Source organism: Ascaphus truei, chromosome 5 (genome assembly GCF_040206685.1).
Source record: "Ascaphus truei isolate aAscTru1 chromosome 5, aAscTru1.hap1, whole genome shotgun sequence".
Lineage (NCBI taxonomy): Eukaryota > Metazoa > Chordata > Amphibia > Anura > Ascaphidae > Ascaphus > Ascaphus truei.
This window is the reverse complement of record NC_134487.1, coordinates 289,060,125-289,087,953: the sequence shown is the minus strand read 5'-3', so window position 1 is coordinate 289,087,953 and position 27,829 is coordinate 289,060,125. Positions and strand designations below refer to the sequence as shown.

Genomic DNA, 27,829 nt, shown 5'->3' with positions numbered 1-27,829 from the left:
CGTGCAAATGTATAGGTTTGTCGAACACTGCATATATATATATATATATATATATATATATATATATATATACATATATATAATGTATTAGTACAGATTAAAATATATATAGAGATATATTATTATTATATATTTAATTAAATAAGATGTTACGAAAGACCCCAGTAGAATTGTATGTAATTCATATGTAAGTACCATTTAGAAAGACTATATATATTAATGAATACTAAATGTGTTAATTATATATGCAAATATATAATTAATCATCAAATTCACTTATTCTGCCATAATGCAGAACCAGAACCAAAACCAACGGACTTTAGGCAAACCAGAACATAATTTATTTTTTAGAGGCAAAACCAAAACACTTGTTCAAGCTGCAACTGCTCTTCAGGAGTTACATAACCACAACAGGTAGGTCACCTGCTAAGTAGGTACTGTACAGTTGTAGGGTATACTGCCAGAGCACATTTTGGCTGAAAAGGATTTACACCACACTATTCTGATCCTTTGTATCTGATTCCAGAAGAATTCCAATGTCCACTTCAATCTTCTTTGTTCCATGCTGTGGGATATGCTTAGTTTCTTATAAATAGGCTATTTAAACAAAAGAAAAAAACATTCTTGTAACATTTTGAGCTGTTTGACAGCGGTAGAGGCACCTGTGAAAGTAAAAATAGTAAGAACAGAATATTCTATTAAAACAGCACTGAGTCCAATATAAGTTTCTTACAAATAAAAAAAGTGTTTATTAAAACCCAAACTTCAATGAATAAACTATGACATGTTCTTTATCACCCTTCTGAAAAACTTTATTTTGGTGCCTAGAGTAAACTTTTTGGATGATAAAAATGTATGCGATTTTTTTTTGTAGGAAGTAATAGTTTTGTGCTGCCTAAACATTACATCTACATTAAATTATTTGTAAGGAAAGATTTAAAAAATATATAAAAAGTGCTTTGAAATATAATTTTATTTCCAGACAATGCACTCTTAATAACATTTTCTTTTAACGCCAGTCCATTTAAACTCGGTGTTTGTGAACATTTCCAATGTTAGCACTTACATGTATTCTTATTTTCTTAATGCACGTAATTAAAATATTAACACACACGATCATTTTTGCTAAAATACATGTCCTCATATATAAGCAAATGTGCATCAATTTATTTAACGTGACTGTAGAACAAATCTGACTTGTGCACCTGCAAAACCCACCCGAAAGAATAAACAACTACACATTGCGTGATACATGCAGCCTCGCTTTGAAATAAACATGGCGGATGTGAAAGCCCTCTATCTGCGCCTGTGCCGAAGCTGCTTACACGGTGTCTATCTATAGGGGACTTTCATATCCCCTCGTGACCACCCGCGCTTCCTCTCTGTGTCATGTGACACTAACCGCCTGAACTGCACAGTGACAGCATCCTGGGGAGTTTGGATGTGACTAGTGGTACAGTAAGTGTTGGGGGTTGGTGCAGTGTGTATGGGTGCTAGGATACAGTGTGTGTATATGGGTGCAGTGTGTGGGTGCTGGGGTGCAGTGTTTGTGTATGGGTGCAGTATGGGCGCTGGGGTGCAGTGTGTGTATGGGCGCTGAGGTGCAGTGTGTGTATGGGTGCTGGGGTGCAGTGTGTATATGGGTGCTGCAGTCCTATTGCAGATGTGCAGATGCTCAATAAGTCTCCTGGAGCTTTCCTTGGGGGTCTCATTGGGACAGATAAGCAGAACAGTCAAAAGTGAAACTAGGAACTTAGTGTAATATACATGACACGTTAAAAGCATTTCCAGCCTTAACACTGGTGTTATACAACCAGTAAGCTATTGCCTTTTGTAAATGTAACTTCTCTGCCGGTGTGATCTGCAGTGTGTTGCTTTGTTCGCGGTACTTTCGCAGCATTAATTACAATTAAGATCTAATGTGCAAAGCGTATAAAAAGAAAATAATTTTATATATATATATATATATATATATATGTGTGTGTCAATAACAATAAAGCGGAATGGCAAAGACTGCAAATTGTTCTATTTTTCTGAGAATAGGAATGATTTTGGAAACACATGAAATAGTTTTTTTTTTTTACACAAGGTTCACTGCTGACCCGAATCCCAACAATGACATCTGCAGTGGAACGGACGGATGAGCTGGTCAGAGAATACCTCACCTTCAGAGGATTCACCAACACCTTAAAATACTTCGAAGCTGACATTAAAGTGGATAAGGAGAAAGGATTCCGTGTAAGTCCGTTGACATCAGCGCTGCATTAATAGTGTGTAATGTTAATAGTAATAGTGTGAAACTTCACTTTGTCTCTTTTTGCCCTTTTTCTTTTCCTCTGTTTTTCATCTCCGTCATCTTTTTTTTGTTTGGTTAGGAGTATTTTTTTTAACCACTGAATGACCACCAGTCTACCTGTATCTTGCTGAAACAAAATAGCTAATTTTTGTTTGTGTACAAGTGTTGGGCGCACATTGCAGCCCTTTCACAATAACAATCTATCAACATAACTTCTTGTTCCTCTTTAGGCAATTGCACCTGCATTATTCTTCTGCCTTTTGATATCCCTCTTTGGCCCATTATCAATATACTGTGATGTCTCTGTGCTGGAGGAGATCTTGGTTCCATTTACCTGAAGAGAAAACTCTCTTAAATGGAGCATTCTCCAGCACTGCGAAAAAAGGGCATTTGACTCTCTCTCTATGCCAGTGGTGGGAAACTCACTTTGTGTCACAGGGGAAGGAGTGGTTCAGTGAGTAAAAACACTGATTGAACAATGACGCTGGAATCAGGGGAACCTGATTCAACAAGCGATAGAGGTTCAACCCCATTTGTGACCTTGGGCAAGTCACTTTATCTCTCTGTGCCTAAAGCGCTGTATGATACTGTAGCTGGTGTTAATAGTTGTTTACAGAAACTTTGCATACTCTGTAGGAATATGTGTGATTGTTACCTCCATACTCCATTCCATGCTCACTCCAGTTTAAGGCCGAGCTCATGGTTGTGGCGCGTGTGTGCGCTTCCGATGGGTTGCAGCGATCGGTAGCGAACGCGTTACGGAGCTGGTTCGCCCTCTATCGCTGAACCAACTCATGTGACGCTGACGTCACGCGGCTGCAGCCCGAAATATCAATTTCTATTGTGGCGGCAAAATGTTGGAGCGTCGACGTGTGCAGCGCCGCGGGCACTTGAGGAACTACCATATGCAATCAGGTAAGAGTCCTTGAAGTGCGCGTGCACGTAGCGACACCGCCACCATGAGCTCGGCCTAAAGCGGGCACCTTTTGTGTGCCCGTTCCCATAGAAGACCCTGTTTGCCTGCGTACAAGAAGCACTCTAACAAACACGCTTAGTAATTATACTAGCACATTAGTGTGGATGGAAACTTGCTGCTTTTGCACTGCAAGGTGTTCTTGTCATTGCCAGGTGGATAGGATCGTGGAGCAGCTTCTGCAGTTCATCCATGGATATGACCTGGGTGGGCTGCTTGAATACTGGGGCTATTTGGAGCGACGTCTCTTCAGCCGGCTGGAAGATGTGTATCGGCCGACCGTGCACAAGCTGAAAACCAGCCTCTTCCGCTACTATCTTGTCTACACCGTGCAGGTACACTGCCTGTCTTATGCTGATGTGTTTGGCAATATATACATGTGTAACCCCTCCTTGCCCGGCTACTAAGGAGTGCTACTTTGAGGTAGTGGAGATGTGGTGCCGCAGACTCTCTTTACTTTCTCTGGGTGCTGGCATTCGGCTGGCTGGTAGTGTAAGCTTTTAGGGTGGCAATAAAGGGCGCCAGGAACTTTTATACAAACAGGGCAGGCTTTATTGACAGGACAGGCTTTTACTCTTACATTCTCTTCCCTGGATTCCATGCATCTTCACAGGGAGGCACACAGGGCTTACACCAGGGGTGCACAAAGTGGGGGGCATGTTTTTTTTTGGGGGGGGGCTGTTAGAGGCCCTGCTCTTTCCCAAAAGCATTTAAAATAAATGCCGGGGGTCGCGTGAGGACGCCGTAACTTTTTACTTTTTTACTTGCCTTTTTAACTTCCCTTCCAGCGACGCGTCTCCATGGCAACCGTTATGAAATGACACCCCGGGGTCACGTTGCCATAGCAAAGTGATGTCACATGACCCTGCTACGTCATTTGATGCCGGAGCTGTGCAGGGAGGGGGGGGAGGAGACGGGAGGCACATGTAGGAAACTTTGCGCACTCCTGGCTTACACCACTCTTGTCTTGTACATAGTCAAAGGGGAATATCCATTTCCATAACTTCAAATTTCCTGGAGTCCTCTGCATGTACTTTCCTAGAACTTCTGCCTGGGGATGTAATGCCATCAGAGTTCCCATGTACCCCTCATTAATACAAGACCCCAGCTGTCCTCTTTAGTGGCCTGGTGTACTTACTACTTCCTAAGTTGGCCTTAGAGCAACCTTGCTAGTGACAGATTTGGGGAACCCTGGTTTACGGATCCCACTCTGACACACACACACACACACACACACACACACACACACACACACACACACACACACACACACACACACACACACACACACACACACACACACACACACACACACACACACACACACACACACACACACACACACACACACACACACACACACACACTATTGCTTTGGACTTGCTATTAGATCTTCACAGGCCCTATATACTCGGGGGCACTTTCCCTATCTATCAAAACAATAAAAGTGACTACACATACTGAGAACACCGTGTTACACACTTATTAGACATAAGACTACATACAAGCATATTGAGACTCCCCTCTCTCCCCTCTCTCCCCTCTCTCCCCTCTCTCCCCTCTCTCCCCTCTCTCCCCTCTCTCCCCTCTCTCCCCTCTCTCCCCTCTCTCTCCCCTCTCCCCTCCCCTGTTTCTCTGGGGGGGGAGTCCTGATTTCTAGAGGCACTCCTTGGGTCCTCCTGGGGTCTGAGGCCCAACCCCCTATAACTCCATCTTTATACCACCTGGTCACCATAGTTTCCTGGGAGTGGTTGGGCTCCATATCATCTCACCCTTGTTACTGGGCAAACGGGGGTGAGCTCTTTCCAGAATAGGGGCGGGGCTTACATAGCTGTTTGGCTGAATTGCAACAATAAATTAAAGGTCATTGCCGTGCAACAACTCCCCAGTAATTAACCCCTTCTATACCTTAAAGGGGGGTTACAAATGCACACATCTCTGAAGTGATCCAATGCACCAGCACACAGCAACTGACGAAAAAAGTGATTTATTGGTCCATGATGCAGACAAAAAGCATTTGCTGTGTGTGCTGGTATATTGGATCGGTGATTTGTTCCTGTTTATACCTCTCTCCCTTTACTGTGCACCACAAACGCCACCTTTTTGGTATTTTACGCTGTGTGTGCAGCTATTTTCTGTGTGTGTGTATATCCAACGGCAGAAGCGGCCATTGTTTTTAATCAGGTGCGTGAGAGGGGTGGCGCCAATGCTCCTTTTTTCACCAAAAGAATATGCCAGGGGGTGCAATAGCGTTGACTTCCTCTGTATCTATCTCTATTTATATATCTATATCCCTTGTTACAAATATATGTATACTGTAAACAATGCAGAATTAATTTGCTCCCCCTATCACGTGGTGCGATAAGGAATAAGAGACACTTTCTCTAATCTGCCTGGCAACACATGACAGGGGATGTGGGATTGGATAAGAAGATAGGATGTTGAAACAAACTGTCAGTTTGAGAGAGACAGAGGGAGCCCAACTGCCATTCTGAGACCAGACACAGATGGGGAGTGCCAGTCTGAGGCCCACAGAGAGACAGCCCAGGTGACGGTGAGAGGGGCTTAAGGCCTCGGGCATGGCCAGTGCATAAGCGCTGACCTTTGCTGAGGCGCGCTTACGCTCGGCACTGAGCCCCTGCAGCCGCAATAAGAGCGGCTTTAGCAGGGGCTCGCTTACGCTTCCGCAAGCGCGCGGAAGCGTAAGTCTTAGCAAAATTTTACATTTTCGCGCTTGCCGGCGCGCAGGGCTGGTCACGTGAGCGGTTCGCCCAATGAGGGCGAACCAGCTCCGTGACGTCACTGGCCCGCACCCCGACACGCCCCCGGACGGCGCGCGGTCTAAGGCCAGGGAAAGCACCCGCTTTCCCTCCGCCTCAGCGCGCCTCCGCATGGCATCACTTACCATGGACGCGGCCTAAGGCTGCGGCCACGCTGCCGCAACGCGCGCTAATGCTTGAGAGCGGTGACATCACCAACTCTCTAAGCATGACCGCTAGGCTGTCCAGCTGAGTTTTGCTAGTGGGGGGCGTGCAGCATAAGGGAGGGGGCGTGTCGTTGGCTGGATCGGGGCAGTGAAGTGTGCATTCACTAGTGCTGATTCGTTGCTGAAGGGTCATGTGACCCTTCTGAGCGCTTGGAAATCGGTTTTCCATGTCTCCCCGAGCATTGGTAAGCGTACGTGCATGAGCGTGCGCAGCGTCAGTGTGGCCATGCTAATTTGGTAACATTTAAGTGAGCGTGCCAAGCGCGTGTCGCAGCAGCGTGACCGATGCCATTGCGAAAGTTGTAATCGGATTTGGAGATGTCGCTGGCTACAGGGGGAGTGACGTCAGCAAGGGGAAGGCAGAGGGTCTATGTGATTGGCTTATGTGCAGTCACATGGGGAGACCGTCTCTGCAAAATCAAATTCTAGTGTGACTACAAGGATTTTGGTAGCGCCAAAATCCACTATAAGCGCATGCGACGGCATCAGTACAATTGTTTTGAAGTCGCGTCGCTGGCACTATAAGCGCAGCCTATGAGACAGCCTGAAATTCACAGATGGTGAGAGAGGCTTGTAAGAGACTGCTGGCCAAGGAGAGAGAAATGGGTTATGAGAAGAGCAATAGAGATCCCGAGATCCAGCGCGCCGGGTCCCTGTAGCTCGGAGGGACGGGGGAGAGCGCGGATTGTGCCGTGTCCCCGCTGCATTGCCCCGGGGCGGGGGGGAATAGCGCTGAACGCGCCGTGTCCCTGTAGCTCGGAGGGAGGGGGGGGAAGCGCTGTGCACGCCGTAGCTCGGAGGGAGGGAGGGGGGAGAGCACTGAGCGCACTGTGTCCCTGTATCTCGGAGGCAGTGGGGGGATGGTGAGTGCCGAGCGTGGTGTCCTCAGAGGGAGGGGGGGGAGCGCTGGGAGAGCCCACACACTCTCTCTTTCTCTCTCTTTCTTTCTCTCTTTCTCTCTCTCGCACACACTGACTGGCACACGCACACGCACACACACTGACTGGCACACGCACACACACACACACACACACACACACACACACACACACACACACCACACACACACACACACACACACACACACACACACACACACACACACACACTGACTGGCGCGCACACACACACACACACACTGACTGGCGCACACACACACTGACTGGCGCACACGCACACACACACTGACTGGCGCACACACACACTGATTGGCGCACACGCACACACACACACACACACTGACTGGCGCACACACACACACACTGACTGGCGCACACTGACACGCACACACACTGACACGCACACACACTGACTGGCACACACGCACATGCACACACTGACACTGACTGGCACACACGCACACACACTGACTGGCGCGTGCACACACAAGGAATTCAGGTACTATAAATATAGAAGTGCAAATAGCTAAAACACGCGTTCTATGTCGAACTTCTTTGCGTTTTGGCACTGATTGTGTTTTTGATTTTGAAAATTAAAAACGTTTCATCACAAATACAATTTTTGTGACAAAAGACAAAGAAGTTTCACTTAAAATGCGTGTGCTCGGCACACACTTTTTACATTTTTTTTTTTTTTTTTTTTTTAATTCAGTTCTGTACTATGAAAAAATACTTGTAGCATTTTAAAAATGTTTTTTTTAAAAATGTATTCTAATGTGACAGCCATTTTTGTTCCTATAGCAACCATATGCAAAGTCACATCCCCTTCTCCTTCTGAAACAGCATCACCCTTTTGAGCCCTGCCCTCTCTAACAGTGAACCAATTGAATCTAGTGCCTTCCTGGTCACATGATATTCCTCACATAACTGTCTGTCAGTGCAGCAGAAGATTACCCAAGATGCATTTAGTGAACCCCAAGCGAATTTCAGCCATCGATTACAGGAGAAAGGATCGATCAGCAGCTTAGCTAATCACTTGTCGGTGTGGAGATTGTATTGATGCGCATATTGAAAAAAATAAGCGCTCCAGCGCCATACCTGCATTAATATGGGCCAATTTGACTGCTATAGTGGATGCTTGGTTTATACAATGGACAATAGCGCAGTGCCATTATTTACTGTGTAATGTATACATATATATTGTGCTAAGTGAATATGGGTTTATCTGAGGGTGCGGGCTGCCGGGGCCGTGACTCATGGCCAGCTTGAAGGCGTTGCCATTTGTGGCCTCTGTAAGCGCAGGCATCTTCTGCTCCTCTATGGCAGCTTTTCCTTGTGACAATGCGATGTAGCTGGAGGAGATGCCGGTGGAAATGCTGGCCCGCGCTCTCGCCCCCGGCCCCGAGCTCCGCTAAACTACCTGCTGGCTATAAATCACCAGTAAATATATACACAGGTCTTGGTTTTATTCAAGGGGTCCAATTATGCTGTACTAAGGGAGGACGGACTCGGGCCTACCCCATTGCATATATAGACTGTGGAAATAAATTGTTTACATATATGAGAATTTGTGATGATGTATTATTTTTTTATATGATTATTCTCACCCTCCCTGCCTTACAGACCAGCCGGACAGATAAGGCACATGATTTCTTCCAGAAGCAGGCGACAGAGCTGCAGAACCAGACAGAGTGGAAGGAATGGTTCGCTCTGCCTTTCCTTCCTGCCCCCGATCAAAATCCGGCCTTTGCCACCTACTTCTCTCGACAGTGGGCGGACACCTTCACTGTATCTCTGCACAACTTCCTGAGTGTCCTCTTCCAGTGCATGCATATCCTTTTGTGTCAAGATAACGAAGGAAGATGGAGGTGTGTGTGTGTGTGTGTGTGTGTGTGTGTGTAAACTAAATGCTTTTATTTGTGCGCGCTTTCGAGATACACTGCTCTTTTCTTCCGGAAATGTTACGATGGATAAAGCAAGAGAGGTTTTTACGTAAAAACAGTGTGTATATCTATATATACCTATATATCTCTCAGACTTTATTGTTCTTGTGGATAACACATCGCGTATCAGAGTTTCCATAGTATTAATTGTTAGTAATCACGGAGAATATCACAACCTGCAAGAGGGAGTAATAATCTTTGCTATCTGTGTGTGCGCTTATTATTAATGGCAGCTCAATCGCACCGAGCCCAGCGCTCTTCCCCACAACAGTTAAACTGATTGATGGGGAAGAGCGCGGGGCCTCTAAGTCTCTCTTACCCGGTCCGGCGGAAATTCCTGGCATCTCCCCTCCTGCAGCATCCCGTTGTGGTGCCGCGTTGCCACGAAACGTCATCGCATTGCCATGACAACGTGACGCCGCGTGACGTCATGACGCCGCAACGTCTTAGGAGGAGAAAGGCCTGCTGGACCAGGTGAGAGGCCCCGGGAAAGCCCCTGCATCGAGTCCCACAAAATGACAAGCCGGCCCAGCGTGTGTATGTGTGAGAGAGCGATGCATGTCATACCCTCCAACTGCACCTATTTTGCAGGTACACTCATGTTTTCGGCCTTGTAAGACGGGCTGTGCCAGGTACACAGGACGCGTTGGCGTTGTGCGCTGTTTTCTTTTTGTTTCCATTACCTAGAGTGTGTGGGGTGCTGAGCCACCCCTAATGTCTATAGCAGCAGACGCCCTTAACACGGTTATGATATAATTTATTATATAATCACTTATTCACTCGGTATTGTCGTTTTATTGAGAACTTTTATGGTTTAGTCACTGCACTTTATTTATAAGTAGAAGTTAGATAGTAGCGCACAGTTTATTCTTGTTTTACACAGGACGCGTGCATGGTTGTCCCTTTTTTAGTTGCGTTTATTTCACATTAATATTAATGTGAGTTTTAGCAAGACTGCTTTATTTCTGTGACCCCCAACTCCTACAGCCCGTATTGTGTACGTCCTATTGTATATGTATATTATTTGTATGAGGTGATATTGATATTAATTGTTGGGAGTTAGACATTTAAAGCAGCACTGCTGTTTTGATTTTTTTTCTTTTTTTTTGTGCATGTTTTTTATTTTTTAATATAGGTCTGAAGCAGGGGTCGCTGTAGCCGAACCTCTTTTTAATTTCACGGTTGCGGCACTGGCTGGGCTAGTTGGGGCTATCATAATAGCGGTTTAAATGTCACGCGGGCCAATAGGAAGCCATGACGTCATCCCTTGCGGATTCCTATTGGCCTGCATGACCGGGACATTTAAACCTGCAGAGGTAAGTATCTCTGGAAGCAGGGGGTCTCCGGAGCTGAAAATAACACGGTTCAGCTCCTGAGACCCCATGCTTTCCACCAAGGGCATATTCTCCTTTAGAGCTTTCTCAAAAGCTGCTGTATGTATCTAATGTTATAAAAGAAAATGGCAGAGTTGTTGTTGCAGGGCTGAGTGCTTTCACTTTATTGAATGTTGTATGTTAAAAGGAAATACACCTTTTGAAGCCGTTTTAATTTCTTTAACCCCATGCACCTGTCCCAACCATCCTCAACTTTGACATAGAATGTCAGAGGATCTTCCACGTGCAAGAGGAGAACGAGACCCTGCGGCAGAAGGTCAGCCATGCGCCTGTAACGGCTTCTATCCCACAAATCTGTCTTTCAAGAAGATGCATAACAAACCCAAAGAAATAACCCATACAGGTCTGCTGCTGCCACTGAACAGATAGAAGGAACCAATAGGCCAGGGGTGGCCAACTCCAGCCCTCAAGGGACGCCAACAGGCCAGGTTTTGGGGATCTCTGCTTCAGCACAGGTGTCTCCGTCAAAGACTGAGCCACTGATTGAGCCACCTGTGCTGAAGCAGGAATATCTTCAAAACCTGAACAGTTGGTGGCCCTTGAGGACTGGAGTTGGCCGCCTACCCTATTGGCGAGGGGTGTGCAAAGTTGTGTCCCTGCGCCCCCCTGCCTGCTCTCCTCCCCTGCTCGCGCCCCTCCCGCTCCGGCGTCAAATGACTTTGTGGGCTCACGTGACGTCATGAAGCCGTGGCAATGTGACGTCACGTGACCCCAAATGATGCTGGATTACAATGGCGTCGCCGAAGACCAGGTAGGAGAAGTTAGAGGCTTCGCGTGATCCCCCGGCGTTTAATGTAAATACCTTGGGGGAGAGCGCGGGACCTCTTTAACCGCACCCCCCCCCCAGTTTGCGTACCTCTGCTATAGGCAATAGGCGCTGTCCATCAAAAAGCATGGATATTCTGTTCTATTAGTGTTAAATCTGTCCCTTCCAAGGCCTGAATTAATCCTAATGAGGAATTTTAAACCCTAGACCGTATAAAAAGGTACTCGCATTTACAGCGATTTCCCGAAATCATTAACTCATTAACTCTGGGACAGAACTGGGCATTGTTGCAGTTACTCTTCATGCATGGCAGTAGCATGGGGCAGGCTGACCATGTTGTTACAAGACTTTGGGGAGAATTGACTCCCTTTATTCGAATTCATCCGATGCAAAGAATAAAGATCTTATACATCATTGAAAGGGACTTTGGCAACACACTACTCTCCTTCACACGGTGCCATATAATCTAGTTTTTGGTGTCAAAAGCATGGGGCGACCAAGTTGTTAAAGATCATAATGAATGAAATATCCCACTTCAAAGATAGTTATTGCCCGAAGGCAATTGTATTGTATTGTATTGTATTGTATGTCTTTATTTATATAGCGCCATTAATGTACATAGCGCTTCACAGCAGTAATACATGTGGTAATTCCCTTATAAAAGCTGAACATGTTGCGTGCTAGCCGTTAATTGCTATATAGTTTGCATAGTGTTGTATATAATAACATTGACAAGCAGTATTTAAGCCATTCAGCGTAGTGTGCCAGAATATATATATATATTTTTAAACCGCTTGGTGTATTTGGGTTCCTAAGGCAAAATTGCTCTTCCAGCAGCAGAACGAGCTGATTGGCTCGTCTCGATCTCGTCTCCTTCCCAATGCTCTTTTTCATTTTCAGAAATACGGTCCTCGACTCGGGAGATATAAACATTAGAAATATTAAGCGTTTGGGAGATTAACATGAAGCTCTCCCCGGAGCCCAGTGTAAAGGTTACCACTGTAACGTTTTAGAAGCTAGCGATTTTAAAAACAAAATACATGATTTTTAACACTAGAAACTATCTTAAAAATATAGAAATAAAAGGCCCGCTTCCTGTGGGAGTAACTGGATTGGAGCAGAGAAGCGGTCTGTGAGCAGTGACTGCGGTGTAATTGCTTTGCAAACAAAGGAGGAGCGTTAAGATAACAGTTTTGACAACAGTCTTATGGCCCAAAGTAATTAGTGAAGTATTGTAAAGCTGCCCAAGCTTTTGTTTACCATGGAAATGGCAACCTTTTTAATATAGACAAATGTGTCAGTGGGCTGCATTTAACCTATGAAACGCCTCCTGTTTGTTCTTGGTTCACTTGTGTTCTAGGCGGGACTGTCCCTTGGAATAGGGACGTGCAATGATTTGGTGACCGTCAAAAGGAAAACCGCGCAACCAGCAGACCGTCCCAACACTCATTACCTTAACTCAGGGGGGCCCAACTCCAGTCGTCAACAACCCCCCTCTCCCCAACAGGTCAGGTTTCCAGGATATCCCATCTTCAGCACAGTCAAAGACTGAGCCTCTGATTGAACCACCTGTGTTGAAGCAGGGCCTGATTGAGCCACCTGCGCTGAAGCAGGGACTGATTGTGCCACCTGTGCTGAAGCTGGGATATCCTGAAAACCTGACCTGTTCGGGCAGGGGTCTTCAGGACTGGATTTGACCACCCTTGCCTTAACCTACCCCTTGAAGGTGTTCTGTTTAACGGGTTAAATCTAGCTGTCCGATTTCCCTTTAAACCATCAGCTAGGTAAAAGCATTTTGCAATCACACTGTGAATGTTTGTAGTTTTCTCACCTACCCCGCTCCCCCCCTTTTTTATTTTTATTTGTAGCAGAGATCGATGTCACCCCTTCCATTCCTGACGCACATTAGGGTGGGGGGAATTATTTGGGCAGACATAAGGGCAGTAAATCCCACCCATACATTTACTCAACAGTTTGTAATGTGTTGTCTGCTTTCTGTGAAGTTTTACCCTATTCAAGCTATCATGGTCATTGGTGCGAGGCGGTTGCGTGTGACCGCCGCATGTTAAAGATGCAGACCAAGCAATATCCTATACGTCTACACAAGCATTTTGTTTCTATAGCAACCATTTACAAAGTCACATCCCCTTCCTCTTCTGAAACAGGCTCTGGCACACCCGTTTTTGAGCCCTGCCCTCTCTCTAGCAGTGCACCAATTGTATCTAGTGACTGCCTGGTCACATGATCTTCCCCACAGAACTTGGCATCTTTGGTCCTCTTCTGCTGCACTGACAGCCGTTTAGCGAACCCCCAAGCTAAATCTTCGCTGCTCAATCGACAACTTTGCTAATTACTTATCATTGTGTGGATTGTATTGATGCACATATTAAGGGGGAAAAAATGTAAATAAAAAAAGGCAGCTTGGACGGCTGCTTTAAGGACTCGTCCCCGGTGGTGTCTGTTACGTGTAACCCAATGTTTCTTTCTGTGTTCACCAGCTCTTTGCTCTGCAGGCAGAGACGCACCGTGTGAGGAAGGAGGAAGACGATGGGCCTTTAATTCACCACAAACTGCCTCACTATGTCTCCAATATGGACCGGCTGGGGGACTCTGAGCTGTGAGTGACACTGCTGCAATAACCGCCTCTTCAGTTGTACATCAGCTTGCTAAAGGGCGCCCTCTATTTGTATTTATGTGCGCTATCAACGTCTATAATGAGTGGGCTATTTTTCCTTGTTATAGGATTGAAGCAGGGTTTTTTTGGAGCTGAACCCCATTAATTTCAGCTCCTAGGACCCCCTGCTTCCTGAGATATTTACCTCCGTAGGGGGTGCCGGTATCTCCGTGAAGTTTACATATCCCGGTCACGCGGGCCAGTAGGAAGTTGCAAGGGATGACGACACGGATTTCTATTGGCCAGCGAGACCTTTAAATGCCGCCATTATGTTAGGCACAGAAGGTCCCTGTCTGCAGAGATACCGGCACCCCCTACGGAGGTAAGTATCTCTGGAAGCAGGGGGTCCCTTGAGCTGAAATTAATGGGGTTCAGCTCCGAGACCCCCTGCTTTCACCCTGTAATAAAAAAAAATAAAAAAACAAGCAATGCAAACTGGATTGCTGATTTAACCCTTTCTTTGCCAGAGGGTCGGCATTGGCCCCCAACAATTTTGGCTGGGAAAGAGACCTTCAAGTTCAACCTTTGCTGGATTGTGCCTAGGTGAGATCCTCACCCAGTATTTATAAATCTATCGATCCATTAAATTAAATATCCATCTATTAAAGATCTCAGTTACTGTCCCGGATAAATAATAACAGTAGTTATAGCAGAGGATCTGGTACTGATCGTGTATCAGCTGAATAGGTATTACTGACGTTAGACGTATTTTTTTTTGGTTTCTCTTGCATCTATAAAGAATCGTAACATCTAAAAGGTATCACATGCAATGCATCTACATTTCAACAGAACCGATATTGCTACAATCATTTTTTAAATTTATTTATTTTATTTGGGTAATGTCTTTCGTATTATTTTCCTTTTTATGTCCAATTTATTTAATTGAGTTTTCTTATGGAAATATGATCTGGATTCAATCATCTGTTTAAATGTAAAAAAATAATAATAAAGTGAAACAAACTAGATTTCTGGTGAATGATCTTAAGTGGTTGGTGTTGGGTTGTGAGATAATTGTGGGGTACGTTTTTTTGTTTTTGAATACTAGCAAAGAAAACGGGCAATATTTATGTAGCAGTGCAACTCCAGAGGACACCTCCCAGCGCTTGAAGACACCGTTCACATGAATTGGTTGCCTTCCAGTGGCTGTAGGTGCCCTACGGAGTCACACCGCTTAATACATTTTAGCCCAACGTGTCTGCTCCTCCACTCCCAATTCAGCAAAATGTTTCTCGGTAATTGGCGCTCTAGTGGAGTTACAGGGAGGTGGCGTATGGAACGGAACCATTCAGATTGGCCATCTCTCCTTTTGCCACAGTAACATGGTATCCAATCAGAGGAACGCTGGCCTGGCAGTTCAGTCTCAGAGGGGGTCAGGGTTCCTTTCCTCCCTCCTGCCCCAGAGCAAGAAAGTTCCCTCCAGGGCATCTCCATCAACCGTATCATCCCCAACACAAAGCGTGGGCAGCCTGCCCATCAAGAAGGAGGCAGTCAATAGTCAGGTAACTTCGGTGCGGGATGCGGTTGGATTCTTGTGACCATGGGCAGGTCACTTTGTTTCACAAAATCTCAGGCACGACTAAATATATATACTGAGCTCATCAACCGGTGTTTCGTTGTGCCAGCTGAATTATACATACAGCACTGTGTTGGGGTGCGTTACTATGTAAGGATTACAAATCAAGATCTATTAATAAAAACAATAATGGCCTCCATCCCTATGATAGATGTTCGATGCTGTATCTAAAAAAAATGGTATGTCCATCACTGCACAAGTACTCTTAAAAATATCATTATAGCAATGGCAAGAAAGATACTTAGTGTCATCATGCAGTGCTGCATGGTCATTGTGGGAACAGGAATTTTTGACCATGAATACCTGCTGCAGTCTCCTTTTGAATAAAGATGTGTATCCTACGTTAATTTGGGCTTACGCCCCTGTTTTACATACAGTAGGCTGAGTCAGTCTTGCTTCTATCTTCTCCTGAAGGTCCCAGGACAACTGGGGTTGACATTTCTCCAGTTAATCAGGAATAAAACAGTTGGGCATCATAGTGATGTCCTCTTTTTTGATTGGCTCTTTGACCCTGTTCTTTCGGGAGGATGCCATCTCTGCCCCCTTAGTCCCCTTGGAACCCGTGAGCAGATGCAAACTTATTGTGCCCTTAATTTATTAAACAGGGTTACGCTCCTCTTTTGACTTCCAGGTCCAGAAAACAAAAGACGTCCCAAGTGTGACCAAAGAAGCCAAGGGTGTCCCGAGCGTCCAGAGTGAATCGAGCATGGTGCAGCAGAGGCAGCGACGCCTGAAGGAGAGGAAGGAGCTCCTGTCTAAGACAGCTTCACTGGTGATCATACAGAGTTCCTGCTTTCTTTGTGTTCCGGTCACCCAACAGAGGGCAGATTCAGTGGTCCATAAGTCTCTGCTGCCCTAGTGTTACTATGTTACCGTGTTGTTGGCGATTGTGTCTTGCTATACGTGTCCTGTTGTCACCTAGCACTGGAATGTGTCACAAGTCCTTTCTATCTCTGATTAATGCCATATGTTTTAAGAAACAAAAGGGCTGTAAATGCATAAGAAAATAATTTGAGATTAGAAGCTGAAGGAGTATTTTAGGGGTGAGAGCACTGCCTTGGGAGTGGGTGTACCAGTTTAGAATCCCAGTATCCGCTACTTGTGACCTAGAGCAAGTCACTTTCACTCCACAGGCGAAATCAGATAGTGAGCTCTCTAGGATAGGGCCTTAAATTCTGTGTACAGTAATGGGTACACTGCTAATTCCATATAAGGGTGGGGGTGGGGGGGAATACTGTAGTTAGGAGATTTTGTAAAAAAAAATATATTCAATTTGTCTTTTTTTCGGTCTTATTTGTTCTTAATTTTTGAAAATCCCAGAGAAACTGCTGCATTTATAAAGATATATATTATTATTATTATTATTATCCTCTGCATCAGAGCATTGAGAATAAGATGGAGAGTTCGGACGCTGGCCCTGACCTGCGGCCCGAGAATCAGGCTGACCAAGTAGACGCACAGACCAGAGGTCCACGGAGCAGCGGCCCGGGGGGAGGAGAAAAACCAGAGCAACCGTTTATCGTGCTGAGCCAGGATGAATACGGGGAACACCATTCATCCATAATGCACTGCAGGTACCGGGCAGGAAGGGGGGCTTTCTTAATCACTTTTGTGCTCCAGTGACCGTGAGCCGACATCCTGGGGGGGGGGGGGGGGGGGGGGGGGGGGAAAGTTCCCTTGTGACATTTTCTAGGGGAGAGGGTAAACGGGATCCAAACGCCACTGTGGCGACATTATCATTATTTGGGAACGATCACATGGTTGCAGCTTGCAGGAGAGCCGCCCCACAGCCACTGAAAGGGTTAAAGCCGCTAAAATCACTGAAAATCAAGATTTGTTATTTTTTCCCTCCACCTTTTTATATGAAGCAGCGTCTCCTCCGGACAAGAATTAATCAGGACAGGTTTTCAGTATATACCAGCTTCAGCACAGTGGCTGAATCAGTCCCTGCTTCAACACAGCCACTCACTCTGAGCCACCGTGGCTGAAGCAAAGAGATCCTGAAAACCTGACCTGTTGATCTATATACGGCTGTTAGACCTTTTGTGCTAGAACTCCGAGTTTGTAACTGGATCAGATTCTCTTGTCTTTCCCGCGGGATTCCCCAACGTGCTTTCTTGGTTCGCAATGTGTTACACTGGCACTGAAGGGGGGGGTTGGTTTGGGCTTGGCATTAAACCATGTCCTGCAACTGTACCAACCTAGCAAGCAGCACACTTTCTTTATCGGAGTGAGCAGTGGGTGAACATTTTCTCCTTCGCACTTTGGGGGAACGGCAGCATCTTTGCGGGCTGCCCGGAGTGCAGAACGTTTTGTGGTATTGAACACCCATGCGTGCCCTGGAATGCTGCAGTGTCCGTGTGTGTGTGTGTGTCTCTGCCAGGGTGGACTGCTCAGGGCGTCGGGTGGCCAGTCTGGATGTAGATGGGGTGATCAAAGTCTGGTCCATTGATGCCATCATGCAGACAAAAGCTTCGGCCATTTCCAAGTCGCCTCTGCTATCCCTGGAGTGGGCGCCTAAGAGGGACAGACTGGTGAGTGCTGCCAGCTTGCATCTCTTCTCTGCTGGGTATAGACCAGGGGAGGGCAGCTCCGGTCCACAAGGGCCACCAACAGGTCAATTTTTCAGGATATCCCTGCTTCAGCACAGGTGGTACAGTCTTTGAGCCTCTGAGTCAGCTGTGCTGAAGCAGGGATATCCTAAAAACCTGACCTGTTGAGGGCTTGAGGACTGGAATTGAGAGCCCCTGTTCCAGAGGACATTCTGGTATTTAAGTGGTTAATAAAGTGTGTGTGTGTGTGTGTGTGTGTGTGTGTGTGTGTGTGTGTGTTGCCTTTATATACAGTAGCAGTGCTGATACTTGAGCCCCATTGCGGACCAGTAACTGAGGCTGAAAGTGACCTAGCTGTGTGTTTGCAGCTTCTCACTGCTGGGGCATGTTCCACCTCACAGCTGTGCCTTTGTTTCTCTCCCCCTGCGCACGGACCAGCTCTTGCTGGGAAGCGGAGTGGGCACAGTGCGTCTCTACGACACGGAAGCAAAGAAGAACCTGTGTGAAATCGGTATAGTGGAGGAAATGCCCAGGTAATCTCTTTCCCAGCTCGAGACTCCTCACTCCCGCCTCCCCCTGATAAATCACAGCACAGGTTTGCCTGAGATCAGTGGGATGGGTAAAAACGCTGTCAAAATAAACAAGCCGTCTGGGCACGCTGTAAGAGAAAAACATCCATTTTTATTTAAAGCAGTAATCCTTATTTTTCACTTTGGGGGCCCCCACAGCTTATCGTGGCCATCTGCCTTTCGGGACCCTCCATTTCCTGAGATGAGTGTTTTTTGTGTGTGCAGATGTTTGACACACAGAATAACTACAAATAATGGCCTCAGGTTTCGCCAATAGAAAGTAGCAAACATCTTCCTAAGACATAACTTTCTGTTGGTTGCCGGAGTTAATCTGTCCCGCAGTTATTGTGTTCACCGGGAATGGGGTCATGTCTGGTGGACTAAACGTGCTGTATCTGGGGAAACGGGGGGGCTGTATCCTGAACGTGGGGGGACGACGACAATGGATCACCACCGAGGGACCCCTGAGTTCAGGTCATTTAAAAAAACTAAAGCGGCATAGACTTTAATAATCCATGGTATGTAACGTTTCTCTTCTCTACTAGGTGTGCTCAGACCATGTTCTTGTTGCCTCTTGTTACAGGTTAGCAGGACGAGATGCACCTGTTCCCTAATTTATTTATTAAATCATTCTTTTCATGTATTTGCTCTGTGGGTGCACCTCCGGCCTTTGTTTTTATAGGAGTAAAACTAAAGCAGGATTTTGGTGAAAATCCTGGTTCTGCTGAGAGTGGATTACTTGACATACTTGGCTATGCGAGTACACTTTTGACTCCCCACGCATGGTCCCGTCATCATGACTCCCGTTGCCATGACAAAGGCACGCCACGCGCCGCCCCCGTTGTCATGGCAACGTGACGCCATTTGACGTTGCGGGACCATGCGTGGGGAGATGCCGGCAGGAGAAGGTGAGCGCCGAGGCGGCGCACATGTCCCTGCAGCGGGCCCCGCAAACATCCCAGCCGGCTCAGAGTTACAGGTTCATTGTAATGTAACTGGATACATTTAAAGACTTTGAAATGATTATTTCCACATTTTGCCAGCATGTATAACCTCTTTATAACATGTCATTAGATGACATTAACTTAAAAGTGAGTTTCAGTAAGAAAACTGCGCTTAGCTGCCTAAGCAACAAGTGTGAGATTAGCAGGAACAGCGAGTCTGAGGGCCACATCGGGGTCCTTCACGGGCGCCACTTCAATGCGGCCCACAAAATAATGCGTTCAATAAAACGTGTGGTATTTCTTTAACCATTGCTTTTAATAGCCCCACTGTTGCATAACACGCCATCGTTAACGGGTGCAATTATGTCTGCGACATCTGTAGTATGCCTTCCTGATTCCTCCCCTGCTATGTATATATGTATCGTGTTTGTATAGCGCCGGCGTAGAATTTTAGTGACCCGCAGATCTAGGCTTCTATAAGAAGAATTTCCTGGATCTGATATTTAATGCCCGCCGAGTCGAGCTGTGAGAGGGGTCACCGTCCCACCCAGAGTCTCCTTGCGTTCCAGGATTCTGTCTCTGGCGTGCAGTCCCAGCGGGGCCTCCTTTGTCTGTTCAGCGGCAGCTGCCAACTCCCCCAGTCACATGGACACAGCATTGCCCGACTTTGTGGAAAATGGCAGCAACCAGGTCCCAGGGAAACTGCTCCTGTGGGACACGAAAACCATGAAGCAGCAGGTGTGTGTATGTCAGGTTGCACCTTTTTATATGATGAGCAACCTGTCTCTTACGGCCTATATATTTATGGCTCGAGTCAGTTGCACAAGTGTCATTAAAAAAGGTTGTGTTTGTGCATTTGTTAAACAATTGGGACAAATCTCTTCTTTTGAATGTGCCGTCCCTGTTTATTTAGTATGTAAAACATAATTTTTGCTTAATTCATTTTTCTAGTAAACTTGATAACCTCTGCACTGAGATTCTTACATTTCTTCTTCAAGATCTAACAGAGAGACATTTGCTTGTAATATTTGGGGGATAGAACAACATGGCTGCCATTTCCTCCCTATAAAGTTTTGGTTTAGTGCCGATTAACATGGGATCTCGACACAGATTGAACGTTTTTTTCTTTTGCCTTCCTGTGTCCTATTAAAATAATAATTATAGTATATGTATGCCATCTTATTTAGTTTTTTGTCTCTTCGTTATATATGCTTAAAACGTCTGTGGCAACGTGAAATATGTATCAATTGAAATTTGGCAAAATATAGAATTTACCACAATAAAAAAAAGAGGCTAGAAAGTGGGACGGAAGCGCCAACGAATGTATTTGAGCCCCTTGTGCTGTCTTCACCTAGCTCCAGTTCTCTCTGGAACCTGAACCCATTGCTATAAACTGCACAGCTTTTAACCACAACGGGAACCTACTGGTGACGGGGGCGGCGGATGGGTTTATTCGGCTCTTTGGTAAGTTGTACATTTACAGGTCACTTGTAGCCGTTTGAATTAAGTGAATGGGTCGTAGGGTGCATTGCAGCCAAGTACCTCTTGGTAAATGTGTTTCTTCTCCCCCCCCACCCACCCCCCCCTGTTTCATTGTCTGGCAACACACAGTCTTTCAAATAATATTCCCACAATAACACTCCTTAAATTAATCTCTGACATTTGGTTCAGAGAAAGGTACTTTACAGGTAGAAATAAAAACAATTAGGACTGATCCGAGTCCTTTTACCGATGTGTACATTAGCTCTGTTACAAGAAAAAGCAATTATTATTACAATACGCTCTTGACATACAAAGTCTTCGCTTGTAATTTATCATTTAAAAACATTGATTCCCTTTTTTTCTGAAAAGCTTCTTGATTCGCACGGACTGAAAACGAGAAGCGTGTTTTTGTTTTTGTTTTTAAAGTGAAGCTCTATTGTAAGTCATACGTTTACATTGAACGTTTTTGGTGGTATTCAATATAGTTCATGGAATCATTGCTGTTTCTTTAACAAATGACTCTATATTCTTGATGTCCCTGCCGAGGACATGTCCCCCGCCTATAACATTGCTATTTCAGAAGCTACACTTGTGTAGGATGGAATGGTGGTTCCATTCCACCAGTTAACAATCTATTTCACTGCAACCAGGATTCCATAAGTATTTAGGCATTCCTCCACCTGGTTGCTGGGCCGATCACCCACACCCCTCGTTCTCCAGCACTCTCCCCTCCATCATATACACACCTACTATTGCGGATACGAGAGGCCAGAGCTATTTAAAGCAATCAACTGTTGACCAAATCTGTTCCATTATCCTCCTGCGGGTGTAACAAGAATTCTATGAGTACGTTCTGCGGCGCTGAGATATTCCTTAGCGCTGTACAATGGAGGTTACAGACAATAGCACAAATATAATATAAAGTTAGATTTTTGCTACATTTACAAGCTATGGCGCTCTCAATGTATTAGGAACAAGAGTGGAAATAGGTGGGGACATTTAAACCTGGTGACGGTGAGACGTCTGCGAGTCTCAGCAACTGGGATGGTGGTATATTCCCTTGGCATCTTTATCCTCTCTCTAACTGCAGCTCTCTTTCTGCCCCAGATATGCAGCAGCACCAGTGCGCCATGAGCTGGAAGGCCCACAAGGGTGAGGTTTATTCTGTGGACTTCAGCTCTGATGAGAATGCAGTGTACAGCATCGGGGAAGATGGGAAGGTGAGCAGTTTATTGTGAGGTCGCAGCGACAAGATGGATTATATAGTGGCACTGGCATTGTTGCATGTGCCTGCACCTGTAAACAAAGCGCGCTGATGTCACAGCTCTATGACGCATGAGGCAATGCATGGTAGGATAATCCAGTCTTCACGCCGCGTTTTCGCTTCTCTCTCAGTTCATTCAGTGGAACATCCATAAAAGTGGTCAGAAAGTGTCCGAGTATTCCCTGCCCCCCGATGCCACCGGCCCTTTCGTGCTGTCGGGTTACAGCGGATACAAACAAGTCCAGTTCCCCCGCGGGAGGCTTTTTGCGTTCGACTCCGAGGGGAACTACATGCTGACCTGTTCTAACACTGGAGGAGTCATTTACAAGGTACTTCCAGATGCCCCTTATACACCTGCCCGCTCTCCTGGGAATGTCCTGCTACAGAATGTATTGTAGAGGCTGTGATAACCTTTTAAAGGACCAAGTACAGGCCACTGAAGATGCCACCCGTAGTGTTTGGAAACTATTACAATGATACCCCATGTTATTTGCTTGGAACACATGGTAACGTGTTTAATACATTCACAAACCACATTTGATTGAACTTGTTGCCGCGTCTTCTTAAAAACGTGGACGGATTTAACACACACAGGTTTTCTGTATATGGGTTCAATGTTTATACAAGAAGAAATAAGCAATAAACATTATTTAATTATTTGGCTTGTATACACTTTAAAATCCATACAAGCATTTTTGCAGCAGGCAGAGCTTGTAACCATTAGAAAATAAGGGGGAGGAGGTTGTATAGAGATGTAATAACCTCATAACAGGTCAATTACTTAAAGCCGCAATCCTGCCTACTTTTTCCCCTTTTTTTGTTCCCTCGCATAATTTAAAGAGGGGTCCTCTGGGGCTGAATTGCACTTTTTATAGCTCCAGGAATCCGCCCCCTCCTCCCCCACCCCCCCCTCCAACCTGGTTTTTGAGTTACTTAATGTTTCGGGGATACAAAATGGCTGCCATGTCCCACGAGCCAGCAGCTGCAATGTCATCACGGGGGAAGGGGGTGCGATGTTATGGATTCTTATTGGAAAATAAGCAAGCCCCAATGCACACGCAATGCGACATTCATTAGTTCACTTTCCCTCCCCCCCTCTCTTATAAGTATGGGTCATTTAGTTAAATCTTTTGTCCAAAACATGTCAAGGTTAGATCCTTTCAGCAGGTTCCTACACTGCTAGTGTTATACTGTGTCCTTTGGATTGTGTGATATGTATGTAGTCCCGAGGTGTGTACTAGGACCTTCTGAGAGATTTCTCCCCCCCCCAGGAGGAAACTGGGAATAACCTTTGCTGCCCCCATGAATTTAGCAAATATGTTTTCTTGCCTTATAACTTTTTTTCATCATTTGGGCACCATAAAAAAAAAAAAAAAAAAAGAAGTTTTAATGGAAAAAAATATATAAATGAACAAAATAATTTGCCACACTGGATGTGCATTGGGGTTTCTTGATTACTGCTGTATATTTGAGGTTACTTTCCCAGTTGGCACAATGAAATATATAAGTATATAATACTGTGGGACTGGTTTTTAAACTCGCCAAGATTTTGTAATTGTTCCTATTGGACAATGCCTGTCGCCATCTTTGAAATGACGACTGTCATGATCGGGGTATGAGGGGTTAATGGGATCTGTGTATATGTTGTTCTGCATCCCCCTGCTTCAGCAGAATTGCCCCAGGTCTGAGATGTATTTCCCCAGCAGTCCATGTTATATTACTATGTGTGTATAAATCATGTCGGGAGGGAAAGGGTTAACCATATTGTGTATATGTTGATCTGCATTTCCCCGCTTCAGCCAAATTGTCCCAGGTCTTAGATGTATTTCCCCAGCAGTAATGTGTGTTATTGTATATATCCTGTTATCATGATATGGATATGAGGGGTTAATGGGATCTGTGTATATGTTGATCTGCATTCCCCCACTTCAGCAGAATTAATTGCTATGTTATGTATTAACATGGAGAGAGGGGTTAACTGTGTATTTGTCATAATGTAAACCCCATAGAACCATATCTCTGTATGTGTTTGTGCTACAAGGCTGAAATTTGGATATGTTTTCCTATGCAACGAACACAGGTTGCATACATATCGTTAATCTGATTTATGACATGTGAAATATAGTTCTGAGTTATCGCTGTTTTTACTATAACTGTGGATATAGGTTTGGAAGCTTGCCAAATGGCCGCTTTGATATGTAATTGTACAATCAAAGGAGGCTACTTGAAAGGCTTTGTTGTGGAGAAGTTCCTCAGAGGGGAGAAAAAAGCCTGTACATCAATGGAGGTGACTTGCCTCATTGTCTATGCAGCCAGCTCTCACAGATGGGTACTAACCATTGTGACCTGTCAAACGCAACACCCTACATGAAAGACCCCTGCCCAATAAGCATTTTTGCTAGACAGGATGGCAACGAAGGCATCAGATCATAGTTTTTTATAAATGGGCTGGCCAAGTAGCTACAGGGGAGGGGTGTATTAATGAGGGTCTGGGTAAACCCTGCTTCTCGCGTTACCTGGCAACCTGTGATTGGGACAAGGTAATTGTTCACCAATAACTGAACTGCCATGTTAGGAATGGGGGTCTGCGTCTATATAGTTGCTTGCACCCCTTATTCCTGTGCTTGTCGTGACCTATAACAACTAAGGAGCTGCTATTCGGCTGAATATCTCCTTGTCCAACCCCAGTAAGTGTAAATATTTCTGTAATGTTATTTGCTTGATGTATTGTCTGTTCTGCTCATAGGAAATAAACTCATTCAGTTTACTCTATCCTAGTCTTGTTCAATCTGGCCCGGTTATTAGATATATTGTCTGTTCTCTCGTGACAACGGCACGTAAAACTGTAAGGATCTCGGGAACATGGGGGTCTGCTGTGCTGAAAGCAGTGAGGTTTTAGCTCCGGAGGTCCCCGGTATTACATTCTGTAAATTAATAATACAAATGGGGGGGTATTGCTGCTTTAAGTGCTCCCCAAATTACATGCAGGAGTGGGCAAATACAGTCAGGGCCACCAACACGTCGGGTTTTCAGGATATCTCTGCTTCAGCACAAGAGGCGCAGTCCATGATTGAGCCACCTGTGGTGAAGCAGGGATATCCTAAAAACCAGACCTGTTGGCGACCCTTGAGGACTGGCGTTGCCCACCCCTGAGATAGAGGCAAAGTACTTATTGCACGGACGCTGGGAAATGCAAGAGCGCAAATATTGGTGTTGGTTTAATGTCCGTCGCCCCTGACGCGTTTCCTTTCTGCTCCGCTGCAGCTGAACAGCGACGGGAGTACCCTGGAGACCTGCCTGTCTCTGGGTGGGCACCGAGCCCCCGTGGTCACCGTGGATTGGAGCACAGCCGTGCAATGTGGGACCTGCCTGACTGCCTCGATGGATGGAAAGATCCGTCTCACCACCCTCTTAGCGCAGAAGTCTTAACCTTGATTTAACCTTCTGCTGCCATTTAAAAAACAAACTTTTGATGGCAGAGTGGCCGGAGCAATGGGGGGGGGGGAGGAGAGAGAGCAGAGCAATGCGCTGCAGGCCGCCTCTGGCAGCAGTCCTCCTACTGTTTTTCTTTTTGCCCCGCCCAAAAGTCTGTTACTGCTGCACATCAGGAGTTGGGTTGCCATGATAATAACAGGTTGATAAATCCTGCAGCGTGTTATCTCGAGATTTGGAAAAGTGAACCAGCCTGGAACTTACTGTGGCACAGGCGGATCGAAAGCCGTGTTAACATCTTGTTTATTAAATAACGTAACCAGTGTTTGCGCAGAAGGGTTTGGAATGAGTGGGTGCGGAAGCCATCGAGAGTCGAGGTTTGGGACCACATTTACTAAGCGGTGCTAGCATTGAGGCATTGTGCGGCCCATACGTTTTGAGTAGTCAAGGGGCCATATGAGGTTGATTTTTATTTTAAAGGTGCATCTCCCTCTGCATGCTTATTATTTTTTATTGTTCTTCACCGTGCTATGCAGAACGACTCCTGATTTGAAAACGATGTAATTTAAGCATAGATAAAAATCATCCCGGAACCTAAATTTAAAAAAAAAAATAGCTGTTTGAGCCTCTTTCCTTTTAGTGACATTATTAGACATCAGATAAACTTTTTTTGTTTGTTGTTGATAAGCTGAGGGTAAGACCGTTTAACTGATGAAGCCCTTTGCATGGAAAACAGCTCTGTGCTGCCTGGTGGGTGCAGCAATCGGGGATACCCAGCAGTGCTTGTCAGGGGACGTTTCTACTCAGGCTTATGGGAAAAGAATTATTTAAGTCAAAAACAGCCAGTTAAAAAATACATAAAGGTTGGCAATGTGCATTAACCCTTTGGGGGCCGGAGTGCCATGGCACCTGGGGCACTCGTGGTCACGTGACCGCTCCGTCGCTGATGATGCAACGGAAGGGAAGGACTCATCCCCATTACGTCTTCCATCATTGCGTACTGCGCTCCAGGCGCCATCTACAATCTCCCTTTTATAGAACGAGCACCCAGAGTGCCAGAACCCAATTGTGTAGCAGGTACATAATGTGGCACTCGGGGTTAAAGGGAATCAGATTGAGCTCCCCTTTTTTGGGGGGTGGCGGGAGGGGTGGGTGATGCAACTTTATTGAAGTAATTTTTTTTGTTTTTTCCTTCTGACATTCCATCAACAGATAATTTATTGCAGAGAAACACCGTTACGTGCATTACAAAAAGTATTAAGATGCTGAGAGAATTTGTTTCTCAGGAAACCCCTGGATGGGGCGGGGTCCCTTTTTTTTTTTTTTGTATATATAATGTGTATGTTTTGGGGTTTACACAGGCTAGTTTTAAATGGCTGTATCTGACCTGGCCACATACTTTGTTTACCACCCCTGAAAATATTCTACCCACACAAGGAAACAAAGTGCAATTCTCTATAAAATGTCCTGAAACCTTCTCTGCTTTCCTTGTCTCATTTCTCATGCTGATTTCATACGTCTGCACGGGGAGGTCCTTGTACATACAATTCCTAGAGTAAAACGGAGAAGGGTGGTAATGTTAACTAGTTTAGGGGAGGGAATCCCATTCCCATTGGTGCTACCACTGAAAGCCCCCTCATTGCCGGAATATTGGTATGTGTGGGAATTTAAAATGAGCACCTATGTGAATCTTCACGAAAGCCAATTTGTAGCTGTAGTGTGCAGCAAAAAGGCATTTTTAATTTGCGGTCTTAAAAAAAAAAAAAAAAAAAAAAAAATTATATCTATCTCTGCAGGATGAGGGGGTCTCAGTATAGTGCTACTGCAGATCTGGTCTGAGAGACCCCGGTGGAGGTAAAATGTCTGACTACAATGGAGTTTAACTGAGTAATACAGCATCAGAACACCCAAATATCACTGATTTCATCCCGTGACATATCTGTATGGGAGTTAATAATGGAAAGATGAAAAACATGGTCACAACTTTATGGGTGAAAATGGTGGATTTGGGTATACTGCACAATAGAATATTTGTAACTTCTAACAGACCCCTTTACAGGGAGGGTGGTACTGTAAAATGAG

At 45.5% G+C, this 27,829-nt stretch overlaps 1 protein-coding gene across 4 annotated transcripts; it reads left to right on the top strand.

Moving 5' to 3' along the window:
- Window positions 1-1,308: 1,308 nt before the first annotated feature.
- WDR91 (WD repeat domain 91) lies at window positions 1,309-27,224 on the top strand. 4 transcript variants are annotated; one of them, XM_075602554.1, is made up of 16 exons: window positions 1,309-1,453; window positions 2,090-2,238; window positions 3,425-3,604; window positions 8,778-8,985; window positions 10,665-10,747; window positions 13,756-13,874; window positions 15,247-15,430; window positions 16,136-16,276; window positions 16,885-17,078; window positions 17,888-18,038; window positions 18,495-18,589; window positions 20,139-20,307; window positions 20,925-21,033; window positions 22,159-22,271; window positions 22,447-22,644; window positions 25,580-27,224. In XM_075602554.1, the coding sequence occupies exons 2-16, from the start codon at window positions 2,116-2,118 to the stop codon at window positions 25,742-25,744; spliced, it is 2,232 nt and encodes a 743-aa protein (XP_075458669.1). In that variant the 5' UTR covers window positions 1,309-1,453; window positions 2,090-2,115; the 3' UTR covers window positions 25,745-27,224. The 4 variants fall into 4 exon arrangements, with proteins under 4 accessions (XP_075458669.1, XP_075458668.1, XP_075458671.1 ...); XM_075602553.1 differs by having other exon boundaries at window positions 1,310-1,458; XM_075602556.1 differs by lacking the exons at window positions 1,309-1,453; window positions 2,090-2,238; window positions 3,425-3,604 and adding an exon at window positions 5,722-5,817.
- The last annotated feature ends 605 nt before the right edge of the window (window positions 27,225-27,829 follow it).

What these genes read in the sequence shown, in the direction of transcription:
- WDR91 (XM_075602554.1), top strand. Translation starts at nt 2,116, where the DNA reads ATGACATCTGCAGTGGAACGGACGGATGAGCTGGTCAGAGAATACCTC. An exon ending in ATCTTGTCTACACCGTGCAG is followed by an intron (nt 3,605 to 8,777) that starts GTACACTGCCTG and finishes CCTGCCTTACAG; the next exon opens with ACCAGCCGGACAGATAAGGC. An exon ending in AGGAGGCAGTCAATAGTCAG is followed by an intron (nt 15,431 to 16,135) that starts GTAACTTCGGTG and finishes TTTGACTTCCAG; the next exon opens with GTCCAGAAAACAAAAGACGT.